The sequence below is a fragment of the Macaca thibetana genome, chromosome 1, assembly GCF_024542745.1.
Source record: "Macaca thibetana thibetana isolate TM-01 chromosome 1, ASM2454274v1, whole genome shotgun sequence".
Taxonomy (NCBI): Eukaryota; Metazoa; Chordata; class Mammalia; order Primates; family Cercopithecidae; genus Macaca; species Macaca thibetana.
Window position 1 is genome coordinate 139761949 of NC_065578.1, and position 13838 is coordinate 139775786.

Below are 13838 nucleotides of genomic sequence, written 5' to 3' on the forward strand. Positions count from 1 at the left end.
ACCTCTGGGAAGCTCCATAAGAGACTAAATATGGTAAAAAGTGGACTCTGCTGCCATTTGTGTAGGTAGGAATTTTCCACCTAGTCTGAAAAGAGCCGTTACCCTCTGTCATGAAACAAGGAGCAGAGACTTCACACTGGGACAGGAATCATCCGTTTCTGGCTGAGTGTCTGCAGAGCCTTGCTTGGATTCTGCCTGTAACTGAATGTCCAGACTCCAAGCCTCACGAAAGCCCTAACTGTTGCTAATAATGTCTAAAGTAAGAAACATTAAGAAAAGTGGAGTTGCAGAAGGATCTTTTTTCATGCCACCCGCAGGTTTTCCCCGGGTGTATTTTCCTTAGAACTAGCAACTGACAGGATATGAGTCACAGGCTGAGCCTAAAGGAGTTCTAAGATAAGAACGGAAAAAGTGCCATAGCCCGGTCCACTTTTACTCACTGGAATTTCTAGGAACACACAGGTTATTTGAAATGCCAGCCACGTGGCCATTGTTCACGGGGCTGTTTGCCACGTGTCTGAGGCCTCTGGGTGTGGGAGTGTGTCCGTCCGTCTGTCTGTGTGGAACTGTCTGTCTGTTAGGGAAGGTGTGGAGAGGAGGTGGTAGCAGAACTCAGTTGAGCCCCATAGTGAGAGGCTGTGTTGGGTGAGAGGTGGAAGTCCCCTAAGCCATGGGTATTTTTATATTGGAATTTTAAAATAAACCTCCCTAAAGTTTATAATTAATAATACTTTTGTTGTTGTTTCCTTCCAAGTTAAAAGAAACGCTCCCACCCTCTACCCTCACCACACCACACGGGGCTTTCCTTTACAACAAAGCTAATGGTCTGCCGGGTGCAATCATTATAAACACTACAAGGTGTGAAGATAAATGTTTCTACTTGGGGGGAAAATGCATCTCCATTACCAGCCGATTATGACAGTCTCAGAGTTAAAGCCTCTACAATGGATGGTTTTTATCTGGCCTCTGAGAAAATGTGTGATGAGATGCGTTCACATTCTCTGAATGTTTGGGGCCTCCCTGGTGCAATCCCAGGTATCCTAATTGCATAAGGAGCCTGGTGGTGCCCCAGTATGGGAAGGGCAGCATGGGAACCCCAGCAAGTTTGGACCAGTGATACTAATAGCTATTATTTCTTAAGTGCCTACTGTGTCCCTGGCATTTGTGTTATGCGGTTTTCATACATCTTCAAATCCTCGCAACAACTGGAGGAGTTGGGAATTGTTTCACTCATTAGACAGACGGGAAAGCTAAGACCCCACGAAGTCAAACAAGCTGCCTAACACCCTGAAGCTCATCAGTGGTAGAGCTGAGGTTTGAACACAAATTTGGGTAACTCCACAGCCCACGCCCCTATATGCCACTCTGTGCTGCCTGCCTTTGCTCATTAAATGATTGATCAAATGGTTGATCTGTACGGTACAGAAATTCTTGAGCACACCATGGGACCATTTGCCTCGGAGTGAATGCAGTGATTTGAACAGTCGTTCATTCTTTAGGCCCAGTGAGAAAAAAATGCTGCTGATAACAAACTTGCATACATTTATGTGGGCTCTTTTATGACGTTTTCTGTGCTTTGAGAACAGTTTTGGTAATTTTCTAATCCTACAGTGGCCCTCAGGGGCTTGTTTAGAGAGCCTTTGAGGAGAAGTGCCTTCCTGCTCTGTGTACGTTTTTCTGTTTCATAAAAATGTTAGATATTTAAGGTGTACAACATGATGTTTTGAGATACATCTACACAGTGAAATGATTAATACAGTCAAGTAACTTAACATAATCCATTTCCTGAAATCTACTCTGTTAGTGAATTTCCAGTGTATAATACAGTATTATTAACTGGAGTCTGGATACTATACATCAGAGCTCTGGACTTCATCCTATGGAACTGCACCATTTTACCCTTTGACCTACATCTTCTGATTTCCTCCACCTCCCCAACCCTGGTAACCACTGTCCTGCTCCCCGTTTTTATGTATTCAACTTTTTTAGATTTCACATATAAGTGAAATCGTGCAGTATCTGTCTTTCTGTGCTTGGTTCATTTCACTTAGCAGAATGTCCTCCAGGTTTATCCATTGTGTCCTAAATGGCAGGATTTCCTTCTTTTTTAAGGCTTAATAATATTCTGTGGTGTATATTGCCCATATTTTCTTTATCCATTCATCTGTCAATGGACACTTGCCATACCCTTGACCACAGAAAGGGGCTCCTGTCCCAGAGAAGATGCCGCTCCTGAGCGTACAGCAGTGCTGGGGAACCCTTCAGCAGTGCAGGGAAGGGGGTCCCCAGGCAGTCCTGGGGCCACTGGAGACCCCTTCCTTGTGTTCTCCCAATAATTGAGTAGAGGAGAAGCAGCATGGAGGAGGGCCTCCGAGGAGAGAAGAGCCCTTACTGCCACATCCCTGGATCTCCCAGAACCAGTTCAACAACACAGCCAGTGCCTTTTTCTCTCTTCCTCTTCCTCATCAGCTGTCCTTCCCTTTGCTTCCTTCTGCTTTATTTCCTGGGGATGCTCCCAGAGCACCCTGGTGGCAGCAAATTTGAAAAGAGCCCTTGTTTGTGGAAATGCAAGTGGTTATGTGACTGCATTTGCCAGCCCAGGAGATACCCTGGGGCAGGGCAACAGAAAGCTCCTGGGCCTCAGAGTTAGAGTTCAAAACCTATCTCTGCCAGTGTCCACCTGTGGGATCCGCACAGCAGCCACCTGACAGCCACCATTTACTGAGCACACCCTGGGCCTGCCAGCCTCAGATCTCCCCTGGACCTTCCCTGCACTGCACCAGATCTAGACAGGCTGTCCGCCACAGACCCGTTTCCCAGATCCGCTTGGCACCTGGCTCCCCACTGGCTTTGTCCAGAGGGAGCCTGGACGGTGGGCAGGTGGAGGACCAGGCTACTTCTCCCTCACTGTTCCTACCCTGGGGGCATCTCCAGCAGGGTCTGAGCATCCCCAGGCTCCAGTTCCCACGTGACAGACCTCCATGGTTCCACCTTCCACTAGGGACCCCAGCAACAAGACCCCGTCATCCCACCAGCCCAGGGGTGGTAGTGTCTTCCTACTCTTACTAATCTCAGGGTGTACCTGCTGGCTTCTCCACTTTGCCATCACCTTGTTAAATTCCATCTTTTTAGATACTCGAGTCCTGGTTTTCCCTGAACAATCACAGTTTATCAGCCCTGAACTAAGCCCTCACCAGCATTTCTCAAAATAGCCCTCAGAGACTCTTGTACAGCTGAGGACCCTGAAGCTCAGAGAAGAGCAGGGATTGGTTTAGGGTCACTCAGCTGGTGAGTAGTTCAGCCGGAATTCAGACCTAGGTCTGTCTAGGCATGTCTGGACTTCTACTCACTACTCTAGTTGCTTCTGTGAGTTTCTGTTTCCCCTTCTCTGAAAGAACCAACAAGATCTACACTGCAGTGTTTTGTTTGCAGGACTAGAGAGAGTGCCTGTAGCTTGCCTCTGACCCTGCTTCACACACCTCGGGACACCCCCAGCAGGGTGGCCTGCTCTGCAGGGAGGGCCATCTTGTTATCCAGCCTCAGTGGGCACCCACTGCTGCCAGTGAGTAGTTTCAGTGGCCAGTGTGGAGAGGGCACCTATTCTAGCCTGTATGGTGGGCAGTGCCTGTTCTGCACTGGCCAGGGTGTTTGGTTACCCCAAGGAAGGGAATCAAAAGTTAACTCTTTTTGGTTTTGGTTGGTTTTTTGTTTGTTTGTTTGTTTGTTTTTGGCCAAAGTTCTTACTGGTTTCCATGAGTGTGGGTTTGAAGCTGGCATTGGTAGAATCTGTGGTTTGACTGTTTTTTAAAGAATGTTTAAGCGGCAGCACTGTTTATTTCTCAGTCCTCATCCAAGAAAGAGCTCCTTGTGGCATAAAAGGCACCCAACTCCCACTGAAGCCGTCTTTCTGGGACAGAGATGGAACCATTCTTACCTTGCAACCTAGAATGCAGTACCAAGATAGGACACTAAAAACAACTTTTTCTTCCCCTAACATGATGGAATATTCGAGTCAGAACCCTAAGGCATCATCCTAGAATAGAATAAGCTTCCATTTGACAGAGGAGAAAAATCAAGGCTCAAAGAGGTTAAGGGATCTGCTTAAGGTCATGCAGTGTGGTATGGTGGCAGAACCAAGCCTCATGCCTAAAGCACCTAACTCTGGTTACCATGGAGGCCGTGCCCTGGCTCTGCAGGCAGAGCTAGAAGAACTGCTGCATGTTCGTCATTGGCCAAGCCTCAGCAGGGCTGTAGGGGATCAGGTTAGGGACACTGCCCTGGATTTTAATAGACCCAAATTACTACTGTCGTCACAGAAACAGGCTTGGGATAACTTTGCCTTTCAGTAAAGATTTTGTCCAGAAATATCTTAATTTTATTTACTAGGTTATCTGGCACATAATAGCATGCATTATTAATAGAGTAGCTTAATACTCTCTATTGAATAGGCATACTCTTTGCATTGTAAAATGAACCTCTCTTTTATGATGTACTTCACAATGCCATGTCACAAAAGCACGTGCTCAGAATATTACAGCAGGCTTCCATTCCACCTTCCATGAAATACTAAAAAAGAGATCATCTCTAGTGCAACTCAGTAGCCTCATGATTAATCCATAAGCACATCTTTAACTGAGTTCTCCTAGGCCATTCTTTGTCTTAAGGGCTTCAGACAAAGGTGAGCATGTGGTTCTCAAACTCTTATTCTCCCCTACTGCCCAAGTTTGTCCACTGCCTCCAATGGTGAGTCACGGAGATTTCGTCTGCCATCCGCGGCCTTGTGAACGCTACAACCACGGAACCGTGGTGGAGTTTTACTGTGATCCTGGCTACAGCCTCACCAGCGACTACAAGTATATCACCTGCCAGTATGGAGAGTGGTTTCCTTCCTATCAAGTCTACTGCATCAAATCAGGTAAGTCTGAAGGTCTCGCCCTGGATGATGATGGACCCTCCTTGGACCATCTGCACATAGTGGGCGGTGGTTATGTACCAAGCTGTATCTCTCCTCCCACGCCCCGTGTCAGGAACAGAATATTGAAACATATCATTGCGGGTCGATGGGGCTGCTGTTGGGCTCTGTGCCAGATGCTTATAGGTCCTGTTCAGAGGGTCAGGGTCAAGAGTATTAACCTGTCTGCTGGAGGTCCTTCCATGGAGGCTAGGGGTCTAGGGACCCTGTTCAGAGGGTCAGGAGTATTAACCTGCCATTCCCAGGTTAAAATGCTGACCCTCTGAACACGGTCCCTAGACCCCTAGCCTCCATGGAAGGACCTCCAGCCTCTGTACTCTTTTTTCTCCCAGCCTTATCCCTTTCCACTGGTAAGGACACAGGCCTATGGGTGTGACCAGAATTACATGCATTGCCCTGGACCGAAGTGATGCATAACTTTACCTTTCTCTTCCATTCAAGGATGCATATCAGAATACAAATGATACTGTGGGTAACACCTGATCTCACTTATAAAACTATAGGCCATTTGCAAGCTTCAGGGCTTCATAGTTAAAAGCAAATGACTTACTTGCAAACCACCTTCCCCACTGACCTCAGTGCACCCGGGCAGTGACCACAGGATAGAGATTGGGGCGCCAGCATACACCCACTGTCTCCTTCCCACTCTCCCCAGCCCTTTCCAGGCTGGGGATGCTGCCCTGAGCAGTGCTGATGACTGCATGCATCTCCCCTGGACACAAGGAAGCGCTTGTTAATGCCGGGTCTCTGGAGGTGCACGCATGATCCTGTGAGCCAGCGAGGGGAGAAGTGCAGAGAGAGTGTCTAAGAGGGTGGGCATGACAAGGCAGGGAGGTGTCTAGGTGACAGACAGAGTGGGCTGTACCCAAAGGATAAGAATCTCTTCTGGAAGGGTCTGCTTCTGCTGCCCCTGACCTGGCAGGCAGTTGATAGGGCATCAGAGCTGTGGAACAGGGGTCCCCTTTACCCTCTGTTTCTTGCTTTACCCAACCCCACAGCATATCCCAGAACACTCACAAAGGGCCCAGCTTCCCACTCCCCTAGCCCTTGGTCCATTTCGGAGCAACTTCTCCAGGCAAGAGGGATGCCCACCTTTGTTCTCAAGAGGCAGATGCATTATTTGAGCCTGTGCCAGGCCTGCGCCTGGGACTAGAATGTAAGCATGCAGGTCTGCAACCTGGCAGAGCCCATGCCAGAGACAGGTTTTTAGTGTAGGGTGGATCCTGATGCAATTTCCGTGAGCTGCAGGGGCACATGGTATCTCCGGGGAGCCCTGGGGATCAGAGGCACCTTGCGTACATCTCTTGTGCCAAATAAATCCAGCAAATGAGCCCACGGGGAACCTTGGCACCTCTCATGGTCTGGGAGCCTCACATACAGCTTTGTTCTCCCTCACGCAGAGCAAACATGGCCCAGCACCCACGAGACCCTCCTGACCACGTGGAAGATTGTGGCGTTCACAGCAACCAGTGTGCTGCTGGTGCTGCTGCTCGTCATCCTGGCCAGGATGTTCCAGACCAAGTTCAAGGCCCACTTTCCCCCCAGGTCAGTTTCATGTCTTGGCAGCTATGGCTCAAGGTCTGACTCAATGCAGCCACCCTTAGCAGCAGAGAGAATGTGATGAGTGAAAAGCTGGAGCTCCTAAGGGAAACAGGGGAGAGCAAAAACCATGTTCTGGGATGTTTTGAGCACCAAGCTGGAGACAGACCTCATTTTCCTCTTTCTTTCCTAGCTCTCCCCCTCCTTCTTGCAGTAGACCCTTCGCAGGTGGGCATCATGGGGGGCAAGCGATGGGATCACAGGGTTAGGACTGCGGGCTGTGGACTGCTCCACCCAGGGGCACCATTCCCACCATGGTCACCCTGCATGTGGCCCTGGAGGGAGGCACCACGCAGCTCAGTTCATAGGGAGGGTAAGACGCGCACACAGCTGACTGAGACACAGGTCAGAGGTGTGTGAACAAAGGTATTAGGCATTGAGAAGCCTCAGGAAGGAAAAAAGACTTTCCTGATTCCAGGGAGAATCAGGAAAGGGCTAGTGAGAGTCTTCCATGAAGTCTGATCTGAACCCCTGAAGTGGGACATGTGGAAGGCACTTCTCCATCCTTCTCAGCTGCACCAATCAGCTCGGTTTTGTATCTTCAGCCTCAAGTGGTCATCACCAACGAGAACTGCACCAGCACCCTTAGGAACAAAGAAGAGCCACCCAGCACTACTGCTGGCCAGTCATCGTTCCTGGAGGGAGAAGTAGTTTAGAAAGCAAAAGGATAAGTTTATGAGCATTAAGAAGAGGAGGTAAGGATAGCAAAACACCGCAGAACACGAGCCAGGGGCCACTGATACAAGCTGTCTTTTCCTTGCCTTCTGTGGCCATGTCAGAGTCTTCTCATTTTAGAACCTAATGCTTCAGAAAAGGGCATTTGTTTTTTTGCCCACAGGGACAACCTAGTCCCTAGAGTCATATGTACCTGAAAAAGGGACTATTGCTCGTGGAGGAGAAGGCTCCTGGAATTAACCACTTCTCTCTTCCCTCCAGGAAAATGCAGTGTGCCTCTCACACCTTCCAGCTGTGAGAGGAGTGAAGGAAGCGGGCAGAGCTGCTGGAGACAGCACCTGCCCGCCTTCGCCCTTAACCTCACACCCCACAGGGTGGCCTTCCTCACATAGCAATTCTTCCCTGCCTGGCAGCAGACACCCCCCATGGTCACAACCTGACAGGCACATCCCTCTCTCCCTAGCCACAAATGTGTGCTAGATGTGGGTGTCACCTGCATCCCTCCCCAGGCCCAGAGGTGTGTTAGTGCCATCCTGGTGCCACAGCAAGCTCTTGCTACGATGCTGAAACCTTCCTTCCTCTCCAACCTGCTATCCACTCTCTGTCTTCCACGTTATTATATATTCATCAAGGGACCGTATCCTATCATTGAGCAATTATAGTATCTCAAGAAGGCCTAAGGATTACAAAGAGAAAGCCAACCCACAGGGCTGTGATTGATAGTGCATTCGAGTACTTTAAAAGGGCCCTCAGAGCTATTTTTCTCCATATTCTTGGAAGAAAAGTTTCCAGGATATGCACTAGGTATTAAGGTTTTTTAAAAATGTTCTCAAAACCCTTTCACACAATGTTCTTCAGCCCTTGAGTCTTTCGTCTTATATTATTCTTGAGTTGTTTTGGGAAGGTTGGCTTCAAATACATGACATGAATCCAAATACATGACCAGAATCTCAAGGGCAAACCAATAATGGACTTTTTTTCTCCAGGTTCCACAAAAGTAGAGCCTGCAGGGATGTTGATGAGGGGTGTATGAGAGCTAAGTTGCATGGTGGGGACATGTGGAGGGGAAGCTGCCAGATCGTGGGAGCTGTAGCCTGGGTGTGGAATGTTAGGGTGAGGAATGGAGAAGAGAGGCGTCTGTTCACCCGGGCCTAGACATCATGGAGGTGCCAGGGACAGTGAGGAGGCAGGGAGTCCCAAGTGAGAAGGAGGCCAGCACAAGACAGCGAAGTGGCCAGAGAGGAAGGGAGCATCATTGTCAAGGACGCAGTAACTAGTGGTGGCTGTGGAGGGAGAGCAGTCTGGCTCAGAGCAAGCTCCTCCTTTCCTCCCGCCTCCTGCCTTCTACCCGCTGAAGAGCACGATCTTGGTGGTCTCCTGCCCTCTCTGGGCAGCTTTTAAGAGCTTCGGGACAAGGAGTCCACCACCATAATCTCCAAGTCTTTGCAAGATGTTTCAAAAAGTCAGTGGACTTGAGCATTAGAGAGACACACAGCCTTTGCTTCCCCTCCACCCCCAGACATTTCATTTTCTTGGGTTTAGAGCCCCTGCCGCCAGCACTCAGAGATTCAGGGTCTGCCCACCCAGCTGGGTCTTCTCTTCCTGATATTTTACCTTTGGCCTCCTCCCTCAGCACCAGTTCCCAGCAGAGACAATAAGAAACCAAGTTCCAACCGGGCACAGTGGCTCATGTCTATAATCCCAGCACTCCAGGAGTCCGAGGCAGGTGGATCACCTGAGGTCAGGAGTTCGAGACCAGCCTAGCCAACATGGTGAAACCTGTCTCTCCTAAAAATACAAAAATTAGCTGGGGGTGGTGGTGCATGCCTGTAATCCCAGCTACTGAGGAGGCTGAGGCAGGAGAATCGCATGAGCCCGGGAGGCGGAGGTTTCAATGAGCTGAGATCGCGCCATTGCACTCCGGCCTGGGTGACAGAGCAAGACTGCATCTCAAAAAAAAAAAAAAAAAAAAAAAAAAAGAAACCAAGTTCCATTGGCTACTTCTTAGCCACCCTGGGTTCCTCTTGATGCCAGGAGCAGAGTGTGGGGGTCACACGGAGCCCAGGCTGTGACGTCAGATGCCCCAGGCTCCAATCGGACAGTGTTGAATGTGCAGAGTACTGAGACGCAAAGGGAGCAAGCCAGGAGCTGCGTGCGCGCCCTCGCGAGGGAGCCCTGCAGACAGGCAGACTCAATTTGCCGCGGCTCCTGGAGCCCTCACAGCAGCAGCCCAGGCCTTCCTTAGATGAGTGGTGGGAGGAAGGAGGTGGAGGTGAGCCTGTGCAGCTCGAACAGGGTAGTGACATGGTGCTTACAGCTTTCCTTTTTTTTCCTTCTTTCCTGAGTTTTTTGTTTGTTTGTTTGTTTCTATCTAGACTAAGATGTAGTGATTTTTATACTATAGCAGAAAACAACAAAGAAACATGATGAGCATGGGGCCAGCTAGTCCCTCTGGGCACTCAGAGTCCACAGTTACAGTTTTTTGTTTGTTTGTTTGTTTGTTTGTTTGTTTGTTTGTTTTTTAAGAGATAAGGTCTCGTTCTGTTACCCAGGCTGGAGTGCAGTGGTGCGATCATGGCTCACTACAGCCTCAAACTCCTTGGCGCCAGGGATCCTCCTGCCTCAGCCTCCTGAATAGCTGGGGCAACAGGCACATGCCACCACATGTGGCTAACATTTTTATTTTTTGTATAAACAGGGTTTGACTATGTTGCCCAGGCTGGTCTCAAACTCCTGGGCTCAAGCAAAACCTCCCAAAATTCTGGGATTGCCGGTGTGAGTCACCACACCTGGCCTATTTTCTATACTTTTAACAGTGCTATCCCACTTTCAATCCCATCCTACAGGACACTGCGGAGGAGCGCTGGCATGCTCTGTTAGAAAGGGTTATGTTGTCCCCTGCCCCATGAGCTTATGGCCAGAAGGCCAAAGCCCACAGGTCAAAGGAGCAAGGGAAAAGCATGAGGAGATAGGAGGACATGAGAGAGTGACAAGAAGAAGACCTCCTCTCTCCAGAGAGTCGGCAGCCGGGATGGCAGCATCGTCTTCCAGAGGAGCCCCTGAAAGGAGGCTGGTGCTTCCATATTATCCTCCATACCGGCTCTGCTGCCCACCGTGGGCCCTGAGGACCCTGAGTGCAGGAAGGAGCGTGGGTGGCCTCATCCCCGGGGTGGCATGGCTCTGACATGTTGGCACTTCTTTCCTTTACACAGGGGGCCTCCCCGGAGTTCCAGCAGTGACCCTGACTTTGTGGTAGTAGACGGCGTGCCTGTCATGCTCCCGTCCTATGACGAGGCTGTGAGTGGCGGCTTGAGTGCCTTAGGCCCCGGGTACCTGGCCTCTGTAGGCCAGGGCTGCCCCTTACCCGTGGACGACCAGAGCCCCCCGGCATACCCCGGCTCAGGGGACACGGACACAGGCCCAGGGGAGTCAGAAGCCTGTGACAGCGTCTCAGGCTCTTCCGAGCTGCTCCAGAGTCTGTATTCACCTCCCAGGTGCCAAGAGAGTACCCATCCTGCTTCAGACAACCCTGACACAATTGCCAGCACGGTGGAGGAGGTGGCATCCACCAGCCCAGGCATCGACATTGCAGATGGTAAGTGCTTGCCCCAAGGCCCAAGCCACACCTGCAAACACCTCCGCACCAGCATCTTCAAGCCAGCTCCTTGCTCTACACGCTCCACCCCCCAGCACAGAGTCGAATCAATCTGTTTACCTCTCACTCAGCTTAAATTGCTTCATGCTCTCTCTACGTGTAGAGGCCTTGGGCAAGGCCAATTATTGTAAGGAATGATCATCATCTTGCAAGTAATGAGCCCATTAATGGAAATTTCAAGAGGCACCAAAAGGCAGTGAGCCATTCAGAGTAGAAAGGCAACAGTGGCCGGTGCTTTGTTTATGTAGTGTCCTTATGATCCGGAATGTTTTTCTTCTTTATTCCTTAATTAGGTAGGACTTCTGGAAGTGGGGTTTAGGGACAGGATGGTACATGCATGCCAGGAAGAAGGATCCAGAGGCACGCACTAGGGCCCAGCAGTGTGTTCTAGCCCCAGAGTTCTGTGTACATAGAAGTTATTTTTACCAGATGTGAAGTAAAAGATGTATGTGTACCTGTCATAAGGAAGGGTAGATTCGTGGTAAAATAGGGGAAATGTGTCAGATTGATTAGGTCTCTGTTTCCTACAGAGGGGAGCCCCAGTGCCACTTTGCAAATGAGAGCACTAATTCGGCTTATATTGAGAGTAAATGGCAGTAACAACATGGAAACAGAGGTCTCCTGGGCCACCACAGTGTTCCTTTTCTGTAAACCACACTGCCTTTCTGTACTTGAATTTGCAACTTTCTGGCTTGTAGGACCATTAGGGCCTATGGTTAAAATCTAACATTTTATTTTTTATGAACTGGAAATAAGATCATAATTGTTTTCTGGCAAAAAAACAATTGTTACAGAGAGATGTTGTATAGGAGGTTGATTTCTTTGGTTATTAACTGGTATGTGAAACTTAACATTTTCTTCTCCTCACTGATTTGAGAAACTGTAGATATTTTAATGAGGCATATAATTCCAGATTGTCATGGTGTCTTCTGGTTATGTTAAGCTAATAACCGTCTCTTCTTTTACAGAGATTCCTCTAATGGAAGAAGATCCCTAATATGGGGCAGGATGCAGATGACTTTCCTGCTCCTTTGGGGAAAGGACCTTGTATCTTGGAGTGAGATCACAGAAGGATAGAGCTTGGGGGCAAAATGTCTAACTTACCTACATGGGGACCGCAATTCACATTGTGCATCTCAGGCTCCACAGTGAGGCTGACAAACTGCAATGGCAGTGCTTTTAAATGAGATTTGAGGATTCGCCAAGACCCATGGGGAACCGGGGCAGCGGAAAAGCCCTCGCGCGGTCTTGGATGGAGGTGTTAAATGTGTATCGTGCTGTGGAACATGAGACAATTCCACGCACATCCCACCGAATCATCATGCATCCCATTGGCTGACAAGTCCTCCCCGCCCCCTCTGAAAGCATGTCACATTATGTAAATTTGCTTCTAAAACCTGCTTCCAACTGGCTCTGGACTCCAAATTTGGATGGGCCAGCCTCTGCAGAAAGTTTGTGTTGAGCTGCTGAAGGAACAGCAGAGCCTCCTGCACCCTCAGCAAGGGGCCGGCTCCCAAAGGAAAGGTCCTTGTGTAACATTTGGAGAATCTTCCTTCATCCAGACAACTCTACTCGAAGCAAGATGAAAGCAGGATGTGGCAGTTCCAGTGAGAAAGGAAAGGAAAAAGACGGGCAGACTCTGCTTTCTGGAAATTTTTTCATGAAGTAGAGCTCGTGAACTCTGTGCTGTCTTCTGGTAACATATCATCAGTGTTTGTATTCATGAGTGGCACATGGATCCATGCATTGGGTAAATCTGGGGGGTTTTACACATGGTCAGAATGTATTTAAATACATCTCATGATGGAGACAGTAACCAAGGTAATGTTTTGTTTCAGCATTTTGAAAAGACTTAACATTTATCTCAGAATCATGAGCCTCTCTCTAGTTGACAATTGTCATTGTTCCCCCCAGCCCCAAATTCAACCATACATCTATTTTCCAAAACAGAAATTGTTTCTGTAAACATATCTCACCTTCAAAAGAAGTGTGAGGTTGGATTTTTACCCCTTTTATTTGTCCTAAGATTCCAGAAGGCTGGCCTCCCAGCCCAGATAGCTCAGCCACCTCACCTGCCTATCATTCCTGCATTCCTACTTTGAGGGTCTCATGGTGCCCACTGGGTGTTGTTCCTAAGAAATTGATTGATTAAAAAATTTCCCAAAGTATCCTGAAGTGTCTCTTCAAATACATGCTGATCTGTGGAGTTGATTCCTTTCCTTCTCTTGGTTTTAGACAAATGTAAACAAAACTCTGATCCATAAAATTACTATGCTGATAGAGCGGTGAGGGCTGGAAGCTTGATCAAGTCCTGTTTCTTCTTGACACAGACTGATTAAAAATTAAAAAGAAAATGACAGTTTGAAGTGTGACTTTAATAGTGCAGTAGAGTCGGGTGGGCAGGGGCAGGGTGGTGACAGTGATCATGGATGATGGGATTCAGTGTAAGATTAAGAACAAGAGATGGAAGGAGATAACACACAGACAGTGCTCACCACCTAAATAGAGGTTGTCTCAGAGACCACTGGGCAAGTGCCTCATTTTCTACCAGGCGATTCAGAAGCAGCATGAGGGGCTATCTCTGATAGTCTCCCCTACAAAGTAGACAGCAGCAACATGAAGCTGCCTGGCTGGCAGACCAAGTACAGGGATGCCTCTCCAGCCCACAGCACTTGGGGAGACAGGTACTAGAGTGTCTTAGTCCACGTGTGTTGCTATAAAGAATATCTGAGGCTGGGTAATGCATAAAGAAAAAAAGTGTATTTGGCTCACAGCTCTGCAGGCTGTATAGGAAGCATGGCACCAGCATCTGCTTCTCATAAAGGCTTCAGGGTGCTTCCACTCATGGCAGAAAGGAAAGAGAGAGTTGGCATGTACAGAGATCACATGGCAGGAGGAGGCCAGAGAAAGGGGAGGGGGCCAGGCTTTTTTTTAACA

The 13838-nt window shown here is 48.9% G+C and overlaps 1 protein-coding gene across 3 annotated transcripts in view; it reads left to right on the top strand.

The window, feature by feature from the left end:
- Nucleotides 1-13260, top strand: part of SUSD4 (sushi domain containing 4) — a 141666-nt gene extending 128406 nt beyond the window's left edge. For 2 of the 3 annotated variants that reach the window (XM_050760733.1, XM_050760730.1), the window contains 4 exons: nucleotides 4724-4915; nucleotides 6373-6517; nucleotides 10459-10841; nucleotides 11870-13260. In XM_050760733.1, coding sequence (XP_050616690.1) covers nucleotides 4724-4915; nucleotides 6373-6517; nucleotides 10459-10841; nucleotides 11870-11898 — 749 coding nt within the window. In that variant the 3' untranslated portion in view covers nucleotides 11899-13260. The remainder of the gene's footprint in view (nucleotides 1-4723; nucleotides 4916-6372; nucleotides 6518-10458; nucleotides 10842-11869) is intronic. The other variant, XM_050760735.1, reaches the window with a different exon arrangement.
- The last annotated feature ends 578 nt before the right edge of the window (nucleotides 13261-13838 follow it).